This window comes from Apus apus, chromosome Z (assembly GCF_020740795.1).
Source record: "Apus apus isolate bApuApu2 chromosome Z, bApuApu2.pri.cur, whole genome shotgun sequence".
Lineage (NCBI taxonomy): Eukaryota > Metazoa > Chordata > Aves > Apodiformes > Apodidae > Apus > Apus apus.
This window is the reverse complement of record NC_067312.1, coordinates 51,269,653-51,293,943: the sequence shown is the minus strand read 5'-3', so window position 1 is coordinate 51,293,943 and position 24,291 is coordinate 51,269,653. Positions and strand designations below refer to the sequence as shown.

Sequence of the window (24,291 nt, the reverse complement as noted above, 5' to 3'; positions counted from 1 at the left end):
TGCATAACCTTCACTAGCATTAATGAGAACGGTTTGGCAGAAGAATCTGCCATCCCTTTCAGCCTGTCCCTTTTCAATCATAGTCCATTAGTGCTATTGAATAGTTTTCTGGAAACATTATCCAACTACTGTATTCAATTTCCGCTTCTAAGTTTAGCCTTCATGCTACCTTTTGAGTGCTACTATTTTGCCTGTGGATATTTAGGCTTTGGCACTACACCTGTGTATTTTGTGCCAGAGGGAGAACAAAACCAAATTGTGTGTAGCATATTTGAAATATTTGAAGATGCAATTTATTGATGTGTGGAATTATGCAGGGTGTTGCTCTAACTACAGATACTGAAAGAAACAAACATGAGCTAACTGCCTAGTTGCATTTCAATTACAGAGCTAATTAAACAGAACCAACTAAGAAGGCCTTATTTCATACATCCTGGAATTGTGATCAGCTAATGGTGCGTATTGTATACAGAGTGAAACTGCTTCTCAAAAAGTGGTACACACAATGCTGAAGAGTTTGTGATATGTACATATTTAATAGATAATTTGCTTGTATGCGGCAGTTTTCACTCTACAGCTGTCAAAACAAGAAAGGAGCATTCCTGTGTTGCAATTGTCACACCTGCTCCAATAACTGTTAAGAAACAGAGTATTGCAATTACTGAGACGTATTATGGGAGAGAAGCTTTGTAGAGTAACTCCAGTGCTGTTTTTTCCATATTCTATGACATTTTCAAAAGAAAAGGTGAGGAGGGCAAGAAAGTTTTATCTTGTCCCAAAAGAATCCTTTTATACCAAGTGATAGACTAAATCTTACTTATTTTTTTTTCCACATATTAACAAAAGATAGACTCCTTAGTGAATCTTGGGAACATGTAAATTATTTTTTTACTACAGTTTAATAAGAGTAAACAAGTGAAATAGAGTGGCCGTAGGATCAACAGTCACCAAACTGGCCACACTAATGGTTGTTACTGTTTTTTTCTGAAATTATCTTGGGAAGAATCTCTTCATGCAGCTGCACTTACCTACCAGCAGTATGCATCATGAGTGCTTTAGAGGTACATAAAGCTGTAATTGATCAGAATGCACCGTGATGGAGTGGAAGCCTAGTGTTTCTGTCTTGACGGAACATGTTTGGTGGATGTTGTTTCTGAAAGCCTTGGTGACAGTCATGTTCATCCAGGCAGTACTCACTGATTCCCATCCTAATCCCCCTCCCTAACTGTGGAGGCTCAGTAAGAAGACAGGCAGAAGGTTGATGGCAGGGGAGCATTCCTATCCTAGGTGATGAACTGAGTCAGGGAGAGAGGGAGAGGAAATAGTCAGCTGCCAATCAGAAACAGAGAGGGACTGAGTCCAACAGGCACCTCTCACTCACTGGATTGCAGGGCTCTCTCATCTTTTCCTGGCAATGCAAAATTGGCATACTTGATATTTTCCTGTTTTCTGTGACACCTGCCTTTGGCACAAATCAGTAGGAAAGTATACTTCGGCTTCAGCAAAGTTCTTAGTACTGCTGCTGTCTTTCATCACTTACATCTATTTGAAAATGGTGAAACTGCCAGGAGACAATTGGTTAGGTCTATCTGGGAATTTAAATTTGTGATACAGTTTTTTCATTCAGTTAGTAAATGAACTCAGAGAAATGCTGGTTAATTTCACATGCGAACAATGTTCAGAATATGTTATTGGTGCTACTTGAATATTTAAAAACTGGGATATAGTAATAGCAACTATTTTAGAAGAATGATTACATTTAGTCAAGAAATGCTTGCGAAGTTTATAAGGAAACTGAAGCAAACAGTGCCAGTAGTTATGTGTTAGTTAAAAGTAACAGTTGATGCTTTCCAACTGAGAAATGTGTAATCCTGTATCACTCAGTGCAAGCATGCAGAGATTGCAGTGGGAGTCAGCTTGGGTTAAAGTAAAATATTTTAATTTGTGTGTGAATTACAAGTAATTTTTTAAATTTTAAATAAACTTTGTTTGGAAAGTATCTGAATATATCTCCCCTGTTCTGCGTATCTGAAACTGAATTCTGCTGTTGTTTTTCAGTCAGTATTTCTGTCTTTTTCCACCATGTTGCTGTATGGAGCAGGAAAGAGGGGGGGAATATATATCCTGTGCAGCATATGAGTACAGTATGAAGCAGATCTAGTTCAGATCCTGAAGTGTCCTGCACTGCTATGCTTGGGATGCATCTGTAGTGCCACATGCTTTGGTCTGTCTGATGGCTAGTCTGCCAGTAATGGACAACAAGGGTGAGTAAGGAAAGCAAATAAAAACTTTTAATTTCTTCTGCCTGTCTATAGTCAGCTGGGAAGATTTGGCAGTGGAGGGATGTAGTATAGGAAACACAGTATATTGAAGCCATAATCAGTATGGCTTTTTCTTTAGAAATGGAAAACCTTTATTCTTAAATAATTCTGAGACTCGTCCCTGTGTTAATGAACCTGTGGTGTGTGTGACAGAATGGGACAAAGATCAAATCAGAGCAGATTCTAAGCAGATTATGAGATGCAATATAAAAGTTGATGGGGTAGTGATATGAAGTACAATAACTTTGTCACCCTTCCATTTGTGAAGGCATAACTTGGAAAAGATAAAACATTTGAAAATGTACTGTGCTTGCTGAAGGAATTTTTGAATCGAGGCTTTTTTCCCCTTGTGTGAGAAATGAGGTAAATCATTATAATACAGTACCTTTTTTTTTTTTTTGCTGGGTATAGAACACAGTTAGCACATTTTGGTGCTCAGCAAATCGGTGTAGAGAGCTGCTGTGGATATGGTGTGCCATAGTTCAGCCTGTAGCCTGGGGGACTCCGCATCTTCCGTGCTTCCCGGGCCCTGCAGGGGGCGGGTACAGCTCTCCCGCAGCGGTGGCTGCGGCAGCCGCCATCCGCCAGCAGGGCGCGGTGCAGCCCGGTGCGGGGCCTGCGGGGCCGGGAGGGGGTGCCAGCGTGTGTCGGAAACAAAGCAGGAGGAATATACAGGGAAGCACTAAACGTAGAGACAGAACCGAATGTGAAGGTGAGGCAGGGAGGATGCTCTCCAGGAGGAAAATACTGAAGGATGGAGGCAATGCGAGGTGGGCGTTAAAAGAGGAAGGGGAACCCAAAAATCCAGACTTCTGGGAAAACGAGCTGGAGAGTGGGAAAAATACAGAAAAGAGAAGGGAGGATGAAAGTAAAAAGTCTTGGAAAGAGGTTGTGGCATTCCCCTTACCCCCGAGCCAGAGGGAGAGTTGCAGCTCCTGATGCTGGGCACAGAATAAGGACAGGGACCCAGAAAGTGCTGATGCTTTTTAGTATCACAGAGCAATATATATGTGTTTATGTGGATTCTTGTTCTTAGTGCACTTAATATAATTTGGATTACTTATCCCCATTTCTGATATTAATCTGATTAACAGAGGACAAAAAAAAAGTATCACAAGACAATTAAAAAATGTTTCTCTTGGAGAGCATTGTTTCCCATGTAAATATTTTTGCCAGGGTGTAAGCATTATGCCACAGCTTGTATAGCATTTATTCCTGTTTCTTGTGGGTTTTTTCTGAACTCATTTGACACTTTATGATCAGGTAAATTTAAGCTGCACAGTGTAGTATTTCCTACTTCTAGCTCCCAAAACTATGTCATAATCCAGCATCACAGTGTGTTGGGGCTGTCAATATGTTTTAGGAGATGGAGAGAATGGGAAAGGAGGTTGTCAGTTCTTGCAGTGGGTGCAGCATGTCCACAAATCCAGCTTCTTAAGGATTTTTCTAGGTTATTAGTTGAATGTTGAAAGCAAGTGTTTTTTTTCTCCTCTTCTTGCAGTAGCATTTCTCCTAAGTCTTTGTAAAATGTCAGTGTGTTACGTAAAATCTGCAGCTTTCTAATGGTGCTTTTGGGCTTACTGTGACCTTTTGAAATCATTACAGTCCCCACCCCCTAGAGCCCTCCAACTTTCCTTACTTAATCGCACATGGGAATAAGGAAATAGGAATACAATTTATTGTTATCCAGGTGGCATTTCCTGTTACTTAGCTTTATAGTTTTTTGTTTAATAATTACCATGCAGAAAGCTGGAAAGATGCCTGTAGTTCTAAAATGAACTCTCTGTAGCTCTCTCCCTCCCACTTGCACTCTCCTTTTAGTACCGCCCCTTCCACGAACCCTTTAGCCTGCAGCAAGACAGCTGTGTTTGATCATAAACCACTTAAACTCCAGGCTCACTGGCAGGGGAAACTTTAGCGTGAAGTGCAGCATTGGTTTTGTCTCGGGGAGCGGAGCTTTCTTCTCTTTTCCCTTCTCCCTTTGTGAGCACTGAAGACTGTAGCAGTACTCTCCTTTTAATTTCTCTGCGAACTTGTGTGAAGCTCATTCAATTTTCCTGAGTATGTTAAGCAGCACTGGGAGATGCCCTTAAACAGAGTTGTGGAAAAGAGCAGCATAAAACAGACAGCAGAGATGAAGCATGCCTTGCAGATCAACTAAGACAGCCCTGGGATCCTTGCAAGCGCTTCCTTCCCTGCGTTCTTGGAGCACGCCACAGTATTATCAAGTCTCTTGCAGCAATGGATTGTCTGTGAAGTCAAAACCAGTTCAGCTCTTTTAGAAGATCTTGCGTCATTAATTTAAACTATCAATGTGAAGCAAAAATGGCTGTCTAGAGCAAAATGCGTAAGACGGAAAAAAATTGGAGAAGAAAGTATTGAATCATTTGAACAAAGCTTTGAAGCATTAAAATCTGGAAAAAAAGTATCAAGCCCTGAGAAGTCTAATAATGAATTCTGGAGTTGCTATGAAATATGGAGATGACTCCCCTGCAGAGCTGAGTGAGGTAAGCTGTTTCAGTGCCCTTCTTCATGCTTTAAAAAGAAATGCTCCCCCTTTGGGCTTTCAGTCAGCGAGCAAAGCAATTAAAAATTAATAGAATGTGTATCTTGCTATAGCTTACTGTGCCAGTCAGGAAATGAACTGAGCTTCTTTGCTGCGTTACTCTGAATAAGTGGTGAAAAGCAAATTATTTTAACTATGTAGAGACATTTTTTCTGCTATCTGGCAGCAGAGGTTTCCTTGCCTCCCAAGAGCTGTGTTTATACCCAACATTCATCTTTGCAGTAGGTGAAATATGGAGATCTCAGTTGAGATTAAGCAGATGGTGACTAATTTAGGAGGGAAGTGGGGTGAGTGGAAGATGACAAATATTTATCAGTAAGACAACATTGGCAGAAGTTGTGTTTGCTTGTATTTAGCCAAAGTGATGTTGTTTCTTTAGGTTAGATGAATTAGGTTACCTTCCTTCCTTGCCTAAAAGAAAACGAACCGTAGGAAACTTTCTGCTTTAGCATTGGAAACTGTAGTAAGCTGTTATTTCTTACAGCTGTGGGTATCTGTTTTCTGTAGAGTATGATTACGTGTATTCTTAATAAATTTGAAATTAAAGCCATATCAGATGTTACGCTGGTGATGAATAAATATTTTAGAAGTGGCATATTTTGTCAGTTACTGAAATGTCTTAGGTATCCTTATGGGTTTTACTGAGAAATTCTTATTTAGTTATGCTATGAAATTCCAAACATTTGATTAAAGTAATTTTGTAGAAAATTGAATCAGCAGTCTGTATTGTCCCAGTTTAAATGACATGCACTCTTCACTTTTGCCCTTTTCTTTGGTAGGGTTTTTATTGTAACAGATCCTTTGTTTATGTTATATGTTTGGATTTTTAAGAATAATAGATAGGATACGCTTGGCAGAACGAGAGAGTTAGCAATTACTAGAGTTAATTGTACAGATAAAGGACACACTGGTGTAAAATGGAAAATAAATTCAGGGGGGGACACATGACAACAGTGTAGGGGGAAGCAGAATAAATGTGTGAGACCTTAGCAAGTGTGGTACCCTGCCATGCAAGAGAAACAGTAGGTTTGTGATTGAGTGGCTCTTGAGAATTAAATTTTGTATCTGTTCCTCCTTCTTATGTACAAAAGAGTTCAGTTTCATTAACTCTCTATTACTTGTGCAAATGATTGCTTAGAAATTGTGTATTGGCAGTGGAGTTCATAACTCAGCATAAAAACCTGGGATACTTTTTGTAGTAGTCTGCCACGATGTTTCTGGTTGCGGTTGTATTGATCGTCTACTGATCACTGTTTTCTGGCCCCTCAACATTTAATTTCCAAGACCATGCAGGATCACATAAAATATGGAGTGTTGCAAAGATATGATACGTGGGTCATTATTCAGAGCAGGCAGAATTTACTGGTAGCACTGCTACCTTGAAATATTACCTATTCAAGTTTACTCACACATCCACAAAGAATTCTCTTGTAAGAAGGGCCTTTTCCTTCTGGTGTTTTGACATAGGATATGGAAAGAGGTCTGTGACTGAGCACTGTACAACATATTTTTGGGGTTTTTTTTATGTGTTGTTTGTTGTTTTGTTTTTTTTTTTCAACAAGCTTACTTTAATGCTTAGTGCTACAGCTAAGTTAGTAAGAGGCCCCTTTCTGAGTGCAGACATACCAGGGAAGATCCTACACCCCTAACTTTCCCCAGCTGCTAATCATGATTTCCTTGCCACCAGTCTTCTTCGTCTTTGCAGTGTGAGCTGCTGGAGTGAGCATGCGTTAGCCTGAGCCTCAGAAGGCTGGGCCAGCTTCAGCACTGCTCTGGGACAAAACCGTATGTTTTGGGTGAAACACAGAGGTCTTACAGAAGTGTCATACTCCCACCTGCCATAGGGAAGAGGATGCATAAGTACTCTGAGATGCAGTTAGTTGCTTCCCTGTAACCTTTTAACTACTCAACCAGCTCCCTGTGATTTGTATGCTCATATCACACCTTGTCCTGTTGGTGACTGGTACTGTTTTGTTTGCTGCAACCAAAGACAGAAAGCCCTGAGTAAGGGTTGTACCTATGGCTTATATTTTTATGTTTCTCACCTCTTTGTCATGCCATCCTCCCTTTAATCCCATTCTGGCTATGTCATCTTCTGTAGTCTGTGTTTATTTTAGACTGATGGAAGACAATAGCATTCTGTTCACTTAAACAATGGCTACAATAGCAATTTGATCAAATGGCAGCTGTCTTGGTGTGTTTTCTCCTGCAGCTCTCTCTCTACAGTAAGCTCAGATGTTCACATTATAGTAGGCTGCTACTAGTGTATATGTCTGAATGGCAAATATGATAACAGACCAAGAAAGACTATCATTCACTTGATGCACAGTGGGTTTTAGTGTAGATGCCTTGATCTCTTTGTATTGTTACATGGAGCTGTAGGCATGAAACTACGGTTATTAAAAATAAACAGGAAAACTACAAAGCCCTGAAGATATAGTAAATGTATTTTTGAATGGAAGCATTAGACAAAATAGAAAATGAAATTATTGTAGCTAATTTCATTTGTATTGAAACTTTCTACCTGAGATGTACATCTCTGTATGGAAATGGGCAAAAATTAAGGCATCTCTTTTTTTAAAGATACAATGTGATTGTAGAAGCTTGCTTGTCGTTGATGTTTGCTATTCCTAAACTCTTGTCCAGGTAAACAGAGATACTGATAATCTTTATTTACTTGGCCCACCCCTATCCAAAGGTCATGCAGAAAAAAGGAAAAAAAAAAAAATCTGATTTCTGTAGTAGGTCAGTCAGACTTATACAAAACTCTTGCTCCGTGGTTCCTAGCGCCAGAGTTCAAGCTGCTGTTTACTGGTACATGTATCACTACATGTTACCTCATTTCTTTTGCTTTTCTCTCCCTCCAATGTTTTCTTTCTCCTGTCCAGAGAAAGAGAGATTAGCTGGTGTGTTGTTTACATGGTAGATTCAATGTGTTTTAACTACATAGAGAGATAGAAGCAGCATTGTTCTTGCAAAGCAAGGTTTGCTTGGTGGTGGTGTTAGGTTTGTGGCTTTTTAAAAATATGAAACACTGAGTGGCAAATTTAAAAAATCTAGAATTTGCTGATGACTGTTGCTGTACTCCATGAGAATGTACAGCAGCCTGTGGTAGCTTTGTAAATAAGTAACAGTGTCCAACCAAACTCAGTTCTACTATTATGAAATGAGCCTTCGCCTGTCAATATTGTAGCTTAATATGATTTGCAGTTTGTTTCTTAAGGCTTGATTAAGGAAGGGTGTGGTTTGTATGCAATATGTGACACCCAAATTAGGTAAGTCCTCTTTGGATACCTTCAGTTTTTTAGTTATACAATACTGTAAACCCTTAACGTTTAGGCTGAGGGAGCTGGGTTTCTAGCTTGGAGAAGAAGAGACTTGAGGGGCAACCTCATTAATGTTTACAAATATGTAAAAGGCTGTCACAGTTTGACTCAGGATTGGCAATTAAACCAGAGACAGCAATGCTCTCGATCCTCCCATCCAAGTAGAGAAGGAGAGAGAGAATGAGGATTGAAAATTAAACTAGACAGCTTTAATTAAAAACTAATGAAAAAGAAAATATGTACAAATGTGTTCAGGAATGTGCAAAAGCCTCTTGCCTCCCCCCACCCCCAGCAACTCCCCCAGCACTCTCCTTACCTGTGAGCAGTCTGGAAAAGTCCCGAAGTGCTGACAGAGAGAGCAGCAGAGCAGACAGGAGCTGAGGGGAGAGTGATGAGGGTCAGAGGTGCACAAGCCTCAGGGTTGTCAGTGATGGATAGATAGAGTCCTTCCCAGACACAGTAACGTCCATGGTTAAGTCCATCCCTCGGTCACGAGCCCATTTGTATGTTACATCTCTGCCCTGATGACCTGAAGTGTCATGGGCCCATTGAGCCAGAAAGAGCTCACCCTTATGTTCCCAGTCTCAGTCTATTTGGAACACTCGAGCAGCCTCATCTGCTCGTTGGTTGTGTTGATGTTCCTCAGGGGCTCGACTCAGAGGCACGTGTGCATCTACATGACACACTTTCACCACCAGTTTCTCTATCCGAGCCGCAATGTCTTTCCACAGCTCAGCAACACAAACAGGTTTACCTTTTTGCTGCCAGTTGTTCTGCTGCCACTGCTTTAGCCAACCTCACAAGGCATTTGCTGCCATCCACGAGTCAGTGTAGAGAGAGAGTCTCAGCCACCCCTCTCGCTCAGCAATGTCCAAAGCCAGCTGGATGGCTTTGACCTCTGCAAACTGACTCGATTCACCTTCTCCTTCAGCTACTTGTGCAACCAGTCCTGTAGGACTCCACACAGCAGCTTTCCACTTCTGGTGGTTCCCTACAAGACAACAGGAGCCATTGGTGAAAAGAGTAAATTGTTTCTCAGTCTCTGGTAGATAATCATATGGTGGAGCTTCTTGAGCCTGTCTCACCACTTCTTGTGGTGGCATTCCAAAGTGTGTGCCTTCTGGCCAGTTTGTAATTGCTTCAACAATACCTGGACGATTAGGCCTTCCTATTCGAGCTCACTGGGTGATTAAAGCAGTCCATCTACTCCAAGTCACATTGGTGGCATGATGGACAGGAGAAAGGTTACTCTGGAACATGAATATGAGCACTGGTAACCTGGGCACCAGGAGGAGCTGCGCTTCAGTGCTGATCACTTCTGAAGTGGCTCTAACTCCTTCATACGCTACAAGTATCTCCTTCTCAGTTGTTGTGTATTTGGCCTCGAAACCTCTGTAGCTCCAGCTCCAGAATCCCAAGGGTCGACCTTGAGTCTCCCCTGGTGCTTTCTGCCAGAGGCTCCAGGTAGGACCATTGTTCCCCGTCACATTTTTGTGTGTAGAGCACATTTTTGATGTCTGGCCCTGTTTGAATGGGTCCAAGGGTCATTGCCTGCACAATCCCCCTTTTAATCTGCTCAAAAGCTTTCTGTTGGTCAGATCCCCATTTAAAGTCACTCTTCTTTTGGGTCACCTCATAGAGAGGTTTCACAATTTCACTGTAAGCTGGAATGTGCATTCCCCAGAAACCATCAGTCCCTAAATAGGTTTTTATAGTAGATGGTGGGGCCATAGCTGTTATTTTGTTAATCACATCCATTGGGATCTGGCAACGACCATCTTGCCACTTGAGTCCCAGGAACTGGATCTCTCGTTAAAGTCCCTTGACCTTGCTTCTATTTAAAGCAAAACCAGCATCCAGAAGAATTTCAATGATCTTTTTACCTTTCTCAAAGACTTCTTCTGGCATGTCACCCCACACAATGATGTCATCGATGTACTGCAGGTGTTCTAGAGCTCCACCCTTTTCTAGTGCAGTGTGGATCAGTCCACGGCAAATGGTTGAGCTGAGTTTCCACCCCTGGGGCAGTTGATTCCAGGTGTACTGGACTCCCCTCCAGGTGAAAGCAAACTGTGGCCTGCACTCTGGTGCTAGAGGAATAGAGAAAAAGGCATGAGCAACGTCAATAGTGGCAACACCACCTGGATGCTTTCAACTCCAGCTTGTACTGAAGTTCTAGCATGTCCAGCACAGAGTGGTGGTTTCACCTCATTGAGGCCACGATAGTCCACTGTCAGCCTCTACTTGCCATCAGGCTTTCTCACTGGCCAGATAGGACTGTTGCAGGGTGAGTGAATCCTGCTGATCACTCCTTGGCTTTCCAATTGCCGGATCAGCTTGTGAATGGGAATCACAGAGTCTCTTGGTGAGATATTGTTGTCTGTGCACCGTTGAAGTGGCAGTTGGCACCTGTTGGTCTTCAACCTTCAGCAACCCCACTAGAGAAGGGTAATCTGAAAGGCCAGGCAAAGTATGCAGCTGTTCAGTGTCAGTCTTTACAGCTGCTATGCCAGAAGCCCGCTGGTACCCTTCTGGGTCATGGAAGTATCCTTTTTTGAGATAGTCTATGCCAAGGATGCACAGAGCATCTGCGCCCGTCACTACAGGGTGCACTGTGCAGTGAGGCTCACATCAGTCTCCACAACAGTCAGTTGTTGAGATCCTCCCATCACTCCAGAAGTATTGATAGAGTCTTTTCCTTTATGATTCAATGGCATTAGGGTGCACTGTGCACCAGTGTCCACCAAAGCTTTATACTTCTGTGGTTCTAGTGTGCCAGGCCACTGAATCCACACAGTCCAGTAAACTCGGTTGTCCCTCTCCTCCCCCTGGCTGGAGGCAGGGCACCTCTAATATTGAGTGTTTGAGGTTGAAGCACAATCCTGGGTGGAGGACCAGTCGGTGGAGACTGGCATAGCCTTCTTCCTGGAGGAACCATCTCCTGCCTTTGTTCTATTTAGAATGCATATCTGGAGAACAGCAGTGGGTTCATTGTCCCAGGTTCTCTTGTCCTCTTTAAAATAATTACGCAAGAGAGACCACAGGTGGCATTGAGGTGGGTCCTGTCCCTCTTGCTGCTGTCTTGTAGCAGGATGTCTCCTCTTAATGGCTGCAACATGTGACCAGTTGTCTCCAGGGAGCTACTGGGGTTTACCTCCCCATCTGTTCAGCATCTTATTCTTTCTGTCAGTCATTTGTTCAATGGCTGAGTGTGGAACTGGTGGGAATCAGAGATCATTCTCCATACTGTCATGCTCTGAAAGCCACTTCAAGCACAGTTGGTTTTGCATCATCATCAAAGCATCCCATGAGGGAAAATGTATGGGCATGTGCTGCTGGTACAGCCTGAGCAAACCTCCAGAACATTTGTGTGTCGCACAGAACATCATCAGGATTTGCAAGTCCATCTTTATCATAGATCACCTCTCGCACAGCTGTTTCTCTCAAGTAGGTGATGGCTTTCTCAAGAGTGGGTGTTCTGCTTCGGCGCCATCCGATGTCACCCTTGTGGGGGTATCTCTCTCTCACAGCTGAAAGAAGTTGGTCCCACAGGGTGGTAGTTCCCATCTTACTACTAAGTGCTCTGTCAATACCAGCATCTCAGGCCAGGAATCCCAACTGCTTGGCTTCTTTCTCATCCGCGTTAAATGTTTCAGCACCACTATCAAAGCATCGGAGTGACCAAGGAAGAATTCCCTCACCATCAGTGCGGGTGAAGTCCTTTCTCATGAGGTGCAGTTCCTTCACAGAGAAAAGCTGAACAAGGTCATAGTCATCTGATTGAGGAGGGCCTGCTGTTCTGTTTGCTTGAGAGTGGTCTGATTTTTTATCTGCTTGAGAAGGGCCTGCTCCTTTATCTGTTTCAGAGGTACCTGCTCCATCACCTGATTTAGAATAGTCTGCTTCCTCAATTTTGGTCTCTTATTGTTGCTTGAAGAAACTCTGACGTCTCAGACGGGAGCAGGTAAAAGGGGAGCGGTGTTATGCCTATCCTTTGCTCTGGTCACAGGGTAAATAGTTTGATTCGAATGAGAGTGGACTTAATCTTTGTAAAAGCAACTGGGTTTGTATCAGCACCAGTGGTGGCATCAGCAGCAGTGGTGGAAGCAGCATCACAGGTGGCAGCTGCAGCAGTGGCAGCAGCATTGCCTGCAGGGGAGTGGCAGTGAGTGGAGCAGCACCTTGCCCTACACATCCACAATACATTATAAGCATTCAGCAGAAGCATCCCTACTGCAGCAATGCTGTTCAGATCAAGAGCTGGGAAACTCAGCTTGAGAAAAAAATGAACCTGCTACTTCCATTACTAACATAGATCTTTCTGTTCACTTTAGGATTTGTACTGTAACTGTACACATACAGTGCCCCCATAAAGATCAGTATCATAACCCCTATGATCACTAGGCTGGTAATTATATGGTTGATTATGGCTACAGTTCTGTCAGTAAATGATGAAACAATCACAAGAGCAGCTACACAGAGCAGAATGCTCTCGGCTGCATACCACATGTGCAATTGCATGTCAGGAAAAAGGTCCAGCAGAAACATTGCAGAAAGTGTCTGTTCAGTTTTCAATCCATCGTTAAATTAATCAGAAGTGTTGCCCGTTGCTATCTGAGGGATCCCTCCCATCAGAGATGGAATTTTAAGCTCTCTCAATTAGTGAGAATTTATAATCTGGGCTTAAGATTGAGCCCCACATTGAGTGCCAATAAATTGTTGTCACCGTTTGACTCAGGATCAGGAATTAAACCCAAGACAGCAATGCTTTTCATCCCCTTCCCCCCCTACCGCAAATAGGGAAGGAGAGAGAGATTGAGGAGAGGGACTCTCTGGATTGAAAAATTAAACTAGACAGCTTTAATTAAACACTAATGATAAAAGAAAATAAGTACAAATGTGTTCAGGAATGTGCAAAAGCCTCTTGCTTCCCCCCACCCCTAGCAATTACCACAGCACTCTCCTTAGCGGTGAACAGTCCTGAAATGTCCCAGAAAACTACCAAAGAGAGAGTGGCAGAGCAGACAGGAGCTGAGGGGAGAGTAATGAGGGTCAGGAGAGCTCGAGCGTGGGGTTCGACGGTAATGGGTGACCAAACCAGTGATAGGACAAGGAGTAATGGATACAAGTTGGAGCATAGGAGGTTTAAGATGAATATCAGGAAAATTTTTTTACTGTAAGAGTGACAGCACTGGAACAGGCTGCCCAGAGAGGTTGTGGAGTCTCCTTCGCTGGAGACATTCAAAACCCGCCTGGATGCCTTCCTGTGTGATGTACTCTAGGTGACCCTGCTCTGGCGGGGGGGTTGGACTAGATGATCTTTCGAGGTCCCTTCCAACCCCTAGGATTCTATGATTCTATGGGTGGATGGAGTCCTCCCGGGACACCGGCCATGGACGGAAGAGAAGGGCAGAAGAAGCAGGAAGTAAGTTTTCTTCTATGCTCTCTGACCTTCCTCTGAGCTTACGTAGATATATGAAATGGAATATCTCTGACCAGTTTTGCTGTCTGTCTAACTCAGCCTCCCCTACAGGAGGGTCACAGATCTCCCAGTAGTGCCTGATCCGGCAGGGCAAAGACACAGCCTTGGAATCTTGGCAGTAACATAAACCATTCCAGTCTTACCAGTCCACTTGCTGGAACACTTGCTGCTGGTTAAAAGAGAGCTTACTGAAGAAAAAAACAGCAACAACAACAAAAAACAACAAAAACAAAAACAAACAGTAAAGGGGAAATGGGTTAATCCTGGCTTAAACCAGGACAAGGGTGAGTGTCAGGAGGACGGAGCCAGGCTCTTCTCAGTGGTGTCCCATGATAGGACAAGGAGCGATGGGTGCAAACTGAAGCATAGGAGGTTCCACTTAAACACAACGAAAACCTTTTTCACTGTGTGGGTGACAAAACAATGGAACAGGCTGCCCAGAAAGGTTGTTGAGTCTCCTTCACTGGAGACATTCAAAACCTGCCTGGATGCATTCTGTGTGACCTACTCTCGGGCATCCTGCTCTGGCAGGGGGGTTGGACTAGGTGATCTTTCTAGGTCCCTTCCAACCCCTAAGATTCTGTGATTATGTAGTGACAAGGCATATTTGTAAAGCCAACATCATTAACATTACTGAAAATGTGTACAAGTAAACAGTTTGATGCACAGAAGCTGCAATTACAGACTGTTTTTTACATAGTTACAAATGAAAAATTATATAAAAATTTATATATCTTGTACATATTCATTCAGTTTTTCCAGAGTGTTCACCTAGGAGGAGTTAGATTTTCTTCCAAATTCAAAGACATCACCTGGCTTTAGTTGCCAGCATTCTGAGGAGGCATCATGACATACTAGCTTTGTCCTTGAATGCTCCCCTGGCCATCCACTGTTGAGATGGTGTACTGAGGTATGGAGATTTGTGGTCTGACCTGGCGCACATACTGGGCAAACTGTGGTCAGCGATTACACCCATTCCTAATTCTGGAACAGTTTAAATTAGTGGTGTAGGAACACGAAGAAAATACAGGTACTGATCTAATGGTATTTTTATCTGTTGTATACTTAAGGGCTAAATTACATCCTTGGATTAAGAGCCAAATTATATTCTCAGATATAATTTTCATGAAAGTGAGCCTGGCAAACCTGCTGATGGTGAAACTGTGCCTAAGAGATTTTGTTGTGAGTTGAGTGTTTGTATTACAGTATTGCAGTACATTTGGCACTTGAGGTGCTGATGATTTGTCTAATATGATTGTTTATTGTGTTCTTTTTAGCACTTGCTATGTCCTTCGAAAAAGGTTATACTCTTTTCTGCAAAGCAAATTTCAAGATACTGTGCTGCTTTAGGTGCATGCTTCATACCTTCTGCTTTTTTTCATTGTGCTTGGAAGTAAAATGTTAAGTATGTAAGTGTTGTGGCTTGTAGCATTAGAAACAGCTATGTATTCTTTAATCCTTCACATTGACTGGAATAAACAGTTCAACCATCATCTTGGAATACATTAGTAACTTATTTGTTTGTTGATTTGAACAATGGCATATTTAAAATTTTGGAGAGATGAAAGGAAGATAGAGTTCTAAGTTTGTATTTGTGTAGGATGCAGAGTAGTGAGTTCATAAGAAGAGTTTCACTAAAATCTTACATATAAAACCAGATGTGAAGGAGTAAAGAGAGTGCCAAGTTTGAAAGACATAAATTGTGACTTTTTAAATTTTACAGTAGGACAATATTGCACATTCCTGTAAGATTTGTATCCCACTGCTGGTTTACTTAAAAACTATACTTTGAGAAAAAAATAATGTAGAAGAATTACAGGAGGAAAAGGGGCTGCATGGATTGAAGTTGTGTGCGTGAGGCCAGTGAGTATGTCTGATGGGAGCTGTGGGGTGAGGGGGGTAGCCAGCAGAAGAGCAGGATTTTGTTCCAAGCCTTACTGGCAAGAGAGGAGTTCAAGAATGGCAACCCCCACCCTGAGGTACTTTCCTATGGGTGTCTCTGTTCTTTTAGAGCAAGCGTCAGCTTGTGCTTGTACTGTACATACATGTGAGGAAATAGCACTGATGAAATAGGGAACAGGTTTTATATATGTTCAAGGTTAGGACTGGAGCTCAAAAACATGTTTTATCTTCTTGGGTTTGGTAGTGTTCTCAGTAAAACAGTCAGTGAGTAAATATCACCCTAATACTGCATCTGCATCCTGAGTGGTCTGTGGCCATGCCACAAGCATGACAGTATACTTAGAATCACAGAATCATAGAATCATTAAGGTTGGAAGGGACCTTAAAGATCATCAAGTTCCAACCATCCTACCATGAGCAGGGACACCTCACACTAGACCAGGTTGCAAAAAACCTCATCCAACCTGGCCTTAAAAACCTCCAGGGATGGGACATCAACAGCCTCCCTGGGCAACGCATTCCAGTTCCTCACCAGCTGTATAGTGAAGAATTTCTTCCTAATATCTAACCTAGATCTCCCCTCTCTCAGTTTAAAACCATTACCCCTTGTCCTACCACTGTCTTCTCTGATGAAAAGCCCCTCCCCAGCTTTCCTGTAGCCCCTTCCAGTACTGGAAGGCCACTATAAGGTCTCCCTGGAGCCTTCTCTTCTTCTTCAGGCTGAGTAGCCCCAACTCCCTCAGCCTGTCTTCATAACAGAGGTGCTCCAGCCCTTGAATCATCTTCATGGCCCTTCTCTGGACCCTCTTCAACAGCTCCATATCTTTCCTGTGCTGAGGGCACCAGAACTGTACCCAGGATTCCAGGTGGGGTCTCACCAGTGCTTCCTGGCCCTGCTGGCCACACTTCTTTTGGTGCAGCCCAGGACACAATTGGCTCTCTGGGCTCCAGCACACACTGGCGGCTCACGTCAAGCTTCTCATTCACTACCACCCCCAAGTCCTTCTCCTCAGGACTGCTCACAATCCATTCTCCACCAGCCTGTATTTGTGCCTGGGGTTGTGCTGACCCAGGTGCAGGACCTTGCACTTGGCCTTGTTGAACTTCATGAGGTTGGCATTGGCCCACCTCTCCAGCCTGTCAAGGTCCCTCTGGATGGCATCCTTTCCCTCTAGGGTGTCAACCACACCACACAGCTTGGTATCATCAGCAAACTTGCTGAGGATACCCTCAATCCCACTGTCCATGTCTCCAACAAAGATGTTGAACAGCACTGGTCCCAATACTGACCCCTGAAGGACACCATTCTCTGGGTGCAGCCATCAAGCCAATTTCTTATCCACCAAGCAGTCCATTCGTCAAACCCATGTCTTACCAGTTTGCAGACCAGGATGTTGTGTGGGACAGTGTCAAATGCCTTGAACAAATCCAAGTAGCTAATGTCAGTTGCTCTGCCATTATCCATCATCTCTGTAGCCTTGTCATAAAAGGCCACCAGATTGGTCAGGCATGACTTGCGCTTAGTGAAGCCATGTTGGCTGTCCCAAATCACCTCTTTATTTTCCATGTGCCTTAGCAGACTTTCCAGGAGGATTTGCTCCATGACCTTGCCAGCCACAAAGATTAGACTGACCAGCCTGTAGTTCTCTGGGTCTTCCTTTTCCCCCTTTTTAAAAATAGGGGCTATGTTCCCTCTTTTCCCGTCAGTGGGAACCTCACCAAATTGCCATGGCCTCTCAAATATGATGGACAGAGGCATGGTGACTGGGAGAAACATCCAAACACTTATGGAAAGCAAATATAACTTCTGTCTTCAAGAAAGGCAAGTAACACCCCCTGAGGAACTACAGGCTGGTCAGCCTCACCTTGATTCCTGGCAAGCTGAAGGAACAACTAATCATTAAAATAATTTCCAGGCACACTAAGTATAAGAAAATCATCAGAAGTTGTCAGCATGGCTTCACCAAGTGTAGTCAAGCTTGACCAATATTATCAGCTTCTACAGTGGCATGGTAGATGACAGCACAGCAGTGGATATTGTCTACCCGGACTTCAGGAATGCCTCTGACAGTGTATCTCATGAGATTTACCTAAAGAAGCTGCTCAAGTGTGGGTTGGATGAGCAAACAGTGAGATGGAATTAAACCAGCTGAATGGACAGGCCCAGAGAGTTTTTGTCGAAAAAGTCTGGCTGGAGGATAGTAACTAGCAGCTACCCTAGAGGTCATTACTGGGTCCCATACTGATTGATATCTCCATTAATGATCTGGATAATGGGGCAGAGTACACCCTCATTAAATTTGCTGATGACTCCAAACTGGGAGGACATGCTGATACACCAGGGAGTTGTGCTGCGATCCAGAGAAATGGGCCAACAGGAACCTTATGAAGTTAAACAAGGGGAAGTGCAAAGTTCTGCCCCTAGGAGGAACAACCCCAGGCACCAGAACAGGCTGGAGGCTGCCCAGCTGGAAAGCAGCTTGCAGAAAAGGCCTGGGGGGTCCTGATGGACACCAAGTGGAACATGAGCCAGCAACATGCCTTTGACCCAAAGAAGGCTAATGGTATTCTGGGCTGCATAGGACAAAGTATTGCCAGTAGGTCGAGGGAGGTGATCCTTCCCCTTTCACTCAGCACTGGTAATGCCACACCTAGAGTGCTTGGCTCCCCACTACAGGCAAGGCATGGACATACTGGAGAGCGTCCAGCAAAGGGAGACCAAGGAGATGAAGAGACTGGTGCACCTGTCACATGAGGGAAGGGTGAAAGAGCTGAGACTGTTCAGCCTGGAGAGAGAATGCTCAGGGGGATCTCAACAATGTATATAAATACCTGGAGGGAAGGTGCAAAGACAATGAAGCCAGGCTTTCTCCAGTGACAATCAGTGACAGGGACAGAGGTAATGGACACAAACTGAAACACAGGAGGTTCCCTCTGAACATCAGGAAACACTTTTTCACTGTGTGGGTGACCAAGCACAGACACAACTTGCCCAGAGAGGTGGTGGAGTCTCCATCCTTGGAGATACTCAAAAGCCATCTGGATATGGTCAAGTAAAACTGGCTTTGTGTGGCAGGGGTTACATTAGATGACCTCCAGAGGTCCATGTCAGCCTCTACAATTCTAAGATTCTGCAAAGGAAACTGAAATTTCATTACTGAAGAATATTATAATGTAACATTCTGAATGAAGTAGGACACTTAACTCATTGGCATAAATTGTTACGGTTATAATTGTTAAATAAGACATAAAAAGAGATTCAGCCTAACACACAATACAGAAATACGGTAAGTTAGATAAATTCTCACAGGAAAGGACAAGATCTACTCTTATGAAAAGCAATTAGCATATTTATTTCCATTGCAAAAGGGGTAGGTATTGAAATTCAACTGCATAGAGTTTCATAAAGAAGGCTAATTATGAGTGTTCACTGGTATTCAGCCCTGCAGGATGCAAGACAGAATCTGTGCATTTTAAAAAGCATGAAAAATAAGTAATGTGTTTTGAAATCTCTCATAGACTAACTAAATTAATAAATTAATACAGATCTCCATGCCATCATGGCTTGACTGTTATGAATCAAAACACTTTTTTATGCTTTGCACACTGGGAAGACATGTATCAGCAGAGGAACATAAGAGATTCTATCCATTCTTAGACTCAGCACGTCATAAAACAGAATAAAAGCATCACTGGAAACACTGTAACTTTTTTTTTTTCTTTCATGGATAGCAGTCACCTCAATATTGCTATCATACTGGTATTATTCACAGAAGTTAACTGACACATCATGCCACCCACAGAGATAAATTTTCCCTTTGAAATTTAATTTATTTACTGATTTTACTGAAAGAAAATGCCTGCTTATTTAGCATGGGCCAGATCTTCCACCAGATTTGTTGCACCTGGCAGAATATTGATCTCTGGTATACCAAGCATCATGAGAGGATTATTTGTTCCTACAAGAATCCTTTATTCCAGTCACCAGGGACTTCACCTGACTGCCCTGACTTTCCAAGTATCATGAACAGTGGCTTGGCAACTACATCTGTCAGTTTCTTCAGAACTCTGGGATGTATCTCATCAGGTCGCATGGACTTGTGTATGTTCAGGTTCCTCAGATGGTTACAAACCTTATCTTCACTTACAGTGGGGGAGAATTTGTCTCTCTGATCTGCATCTTGTGGGCCATCAACATGAGAGTTGTGAGGAGAGGGGTTGCCAGTGAAGACTAAGGCAAAAAAGTTGTTGAGAACCTCAGCCTTCTCCTCATCTGCTGTTACCATTTCACCATTATGGCTCATCAGGGGGGGCTTTCTTTAACCTTCCTTTTCTGGTTTAGGCACCTGTAGAAGCCCTTCTTGTTTTTCTTAACATAGCTTGCCAAGTTCAGCTCCAGCTGTGCCTTGGCCTTCCTGACCTCATCCCTACACAACTGGGTAACATCCCTGTACTCTTCCCATGATACCTGTCCCCACTTCCACTGCCTGTCTTGCCTTTTAGTTTGACCAGCAGGTCTTGACTCAGCCACGCCATCTTGCTCTCCTTGCCTGATTTCCTATACCAGGGTACTGAGGTCTCTTGCACTGTATGGAAAGCATCCTTAAAGATCTGCCAGCTCTGTTCTGCTCCCTTGTCCCTGAGGGCTGTTTCCCATGGGGTCCTATCTACTAACTTCTTGAAGAGCTGGAAGTTTGCTTTCCTAAAATTCAGAGACCTGACTAAGCTTTTCATCTACCTCTTACCAATTAATTACATATATTAAAATAAGGACAAACAGTCCCACTACAACTTCACCACACTAAGAATTAATCCATTTAGAAGCATTTACAGTCAAAGTAGGCAAGACAAAGAAAAGACATATGCAGAGAAACAGGGGGATTTACTCAGAGTCTTTACACAAGGAGCCAACACAGCCCAAGTCCCAAATAGCTTTGGTGCCATCTCTATTCTCCCACCAAGGCTCCTACTCAACTAAGATGCTGGTTTAATGCCTCACCTGAAAAATCAAAAAAAGTAATCACAAATAGCAATACTGAAAAAAATGAGAAAAAATAAAGCCAATATATATTTTTTATCTAGAATTTAGACACCAACTAGAATTCTTTCAGAAGCTTCTACTTGCCAAGAAAAAGTTGATGTTCTCTAGTCAACTTTATGATCTAGGACAAAAAATCATATATAGATGATGTATATAGAAAAATACTTCTTTCTGTATTTCTTCAAATTTGGGAGGACTGAACATATTTCTGTCAATTAATATTTTAATTTCAATGACAAATTTTCATGTATAATTACAACAACAGAGTTGGAATATGTAAGCCAATTTCCAGAGTATTAACAAATACTTCTATTCATTAGAGGTGGTAGAAATTTAGATCTTCAGAAAATACACATCATTCATGCAGAAGGTTCATTTATATGGCAAACCCTGGCATGGGACTGACTAATGCAGACTGACACGAGTGTCAAAACACTGTCTTTACCAGCACCAGAACCCCACACCACACCTCTGTCTTTCCATCACAGAGGATCTTGAATTCAGAGATCATCACATTTCCCTACATAGACAATTCTGCCCTTGCAAACATTAATTCTGCAATCTATGGATTCTTCATGGAGAAGTTTTTGTTTATGTGCTCCTTTACAGACTACAAATCTATAGATTGGAGAGGAAAACACAAAAATACCTTCTGAAAGGAGGATGTTGCAATTTTTCCCACATGGAGCCATATCCTGGTATGTACAAGCCTGATCAAGGACAAAAAGACATTTTTCTTTTCCAACACAGACTGGAATGGGAGGAGGGAAAGGATAATGATCTTCATCTCCAAAAACCTCCTAGGAATGAACTCTGGCTTTTTAAATCTAAGTATAAAAAAATCAAGTCTCTAAAAGCATTTGAAGGATGCAATACATTGTTAATGTTACTTTCACAGCATACACTTGTCTTACCTGATTTTTCAGCCCATAAGGCATTTTTCAAACATGATTTTTTAGGAGCAAGCAATACTAAAATATCAGGCAGATGAGTTACATAATCTTTGTCTTATTTTCATTAGGGGGCTGCAGAGAAGCATTATCTGTGCTGACAGTGTCTGGGCATTTTGACTAATCTTTTTATAGTGCTTCTATTCAATAACATCCAAGCCTGGAACCCTCTCTGTGCCTGATAAGCAGCTCACACAAATCCAGAAGAAAAAAATTTTCTTTGAAGCCACTGTGTTTCCTACACTGGAAATACCATGCATCAGTCACACTGTAAATTACATACACTGATCATGCCAGAGCCCCCTCGGCTCACCTATGGATTCACATTCAAGTTCTAAAATCAGCATGTTCCTAAAATCAGCAGTACAGATCACTGATAACATACCAGCAAGCCTGTCTATAAAACACTGTAGCTGTCCCAATTACTCCAGAAAAGCTGACCTTCCCCCTTCAAAGGAAGCTTTCACCTGCAGAATTTAACGTAAGATTTCAAAATAAGCTATAAAACTGTATTAGATTTTTCAAACAGATAAATAATCCACAGCAGATCTATGAAATGGAGCCTAAGTGTACCCAGTCTAAAAGTTGCATTCAGACTTGATGGTCTCTGTCCAGGAGCATGTCCGTTAAAAGTTTGCCATAGAAATATTTTCTTTCCATTAGAATAAATGTATCATTGTAACTGAGAAACACAGTAACTTTTTAACTTCTGTAAGTACATTTCGTACTTACTGACTCAGCATCCCTCAATAGTATGGGAAAGTCTCAGGTTTGCAAGATTCACTAACACTTCACAAAACCCATTTGAACCAGGAAAGAGGGGAGAGTTCACCCAAAAAAAGGTTTGTAAACTCTACCTCAGCATCTCTGAAGCAATAAAGCTCAGAACACTCCTGTAAGGCTACAGGTGTTATTGCTACCACCAGATAAAAACTTTATCCACATCTCCACTCAAATTCATTTAAGAAAGCTTTTCCTTAAGATACTTTGATCTAAGCATACTGGATTGCTGTGCTCACTTTTCTAAGACTTCAGCAGTTCACAAACACAGTTCATCTTTTTGGTTTCTCTACTGTTAACAAAGAAAACAGTTATGCAACTTTTTCAAGAATTAAATAATTGAAAAATATGCCACGTTTAGTATTTGATAACCACATTCCACTCTGTTCTATTGCAAGGCTGCAATATTTTAAAGGACTAAGGATTTATCATACTTTCCAAAATGTGTTCTGACCAGGGAAAATGTATACCTTCTCTGGTGTCAAGATGCATTAAGCTCTTCTATGTTGTAAGTTGCATACACCTTTGACATCGATGGCCAAAGCCATGTTCAGTATCACAGACAGACTTGCAGTAGGAAATGGTGTTTACCTGCTCAAAGTACTGTAAGTACTGGTGGAGTTCAAGATCCTTAGGACAGCAAGGAGGGCTCACAGCAAGCTTACTACCCTTGACTTCAGAAGGACAGATTTCAGCCTTTTCAGGGATCTGCTCAAGAGAGTGGCATGGGAATAACCTACTGGAGGGTAAAGGGGTCCATGAAAGGTAGCTGATATTTAAGGATCACCTTCTCCAGGCCCAAGAGCATTGTAACCCAATTAAGAGGAAGTCAAGTAGAAACTTCAAGAGGCCGGCATGGATGAGCAAGCAGCTCCTAGAAAAGCTCAATCTGAAGAAGGAAGCCTGCAGGGGGTGGAAGCTAGGGCAGGTATCCTGGGAGGATTACAGAGAGGTTGTCTGAGAAGCTAGGGATCAGGTGAGGAGAGCCAAATTCCTGCAAGAATTAAATCTTGCCAGGGATGTTAAGAACAAAAAGAAAAGCTTCTTTAGGTATGTTGGGGAGAAAAGGACATCCAAGGAGAGTGTAGACCCTCTCCTGAAGGAAACAGTCAAGGCAGCAACACAGGATTTGGAGAAGGCTGAGGTTCTCAATGACTTATTTGCTTCAGTCTTCTCTGGAGAGTGCTCCAACCTCAACACAAAGGCCACAACAGGTGAAAGCAGGGACTGGGAGCACTCTTCCAGTCTCCCAGCACTCCCCACTGTAGGAGTAGAGCGGGTTTGTGACCATCTAAAGAATCTGAAGGTGCATAAATCTATGGGACCTGATAGGATTCACCCACGGGTCTGGAGGGAGCTGGCAATTGCTAAGCCTCTGTGCTTCATATTTGAGAGGTCATGGCAGTCTGGTGAGGTTCCTGCTGATTGGAAAAAAGGGAACATAGCCACCGTTTTTAAAAAGGGGGAAAAGAAAGACCCAGAGAACCATAGGCTGGTCAGTCTCATCTTTGTGGCTGGCAAGATCATGGAGCAGATCCTCCTGGAAAGTCTGCTAAGGCACATGGAAAATAAAGAGGTAACTGGTGACAGCCTAAGGACACTAAGGACAAGTCATGCCTGACCAATCTGGTGGCCTTTTATGACAAGGCTACAGAGATGGTGGATGGTGGCAGAGCAACTGACATCATCTACCTGATTTGTGCAAAGCATTTGACACTGTCCCACATGACATCCTGGTCTCCAAACTGACAAGGCATGGATTTGACAGATGGAGCACTTGGTGGATAAGGAATTGGCTTGATGGCTGCACCCAGAGAGTTGTGGTCAGTGGCTCAATGTCCAAATGGAGGCAGGTGACGAGTGGTGTCCCTCAGGGGTCAGTATTGGGACCAGTGCTGTTCAACATCTTTGTTGGAGACATGG

The 24,291-nt window shown here is 42.8% G+C and overlaps 1 protein-coding gene across 4 annotated transcripts in view; it reads left to right on the top strand.

Annotated features, from left to right (window-relative positions):
• The window catches only part of MCC (MCC regulator of WNT signaling pathway), a 211,012-nt gene that overhangs the window by 44,045 nt on the left and 142,676 nt on the right, over nucleotides 1–24,291 (top strand). Inside the window, exon 1 of one of the 4 annotated variants that reach the window (XM_051641983.1) lies at nucleotides 4,216–4,828. The exons of the other annotated variants lie outside the window; for them this stretch is intronic. Within the exon in view, the coding sequence (XP_051497943.1) occupies nucleotides 4,772–4,828 (57 nt within the window). The 5' untranslated portion in view covers nucleotides 4,216–4,771. Of the gene's footprint in view, nucleotides 1–4,215; nucleotides 4,829–24,291 lie in introns of those variants that run through there. 4 annotated transcript variants of the gene reach the window in all.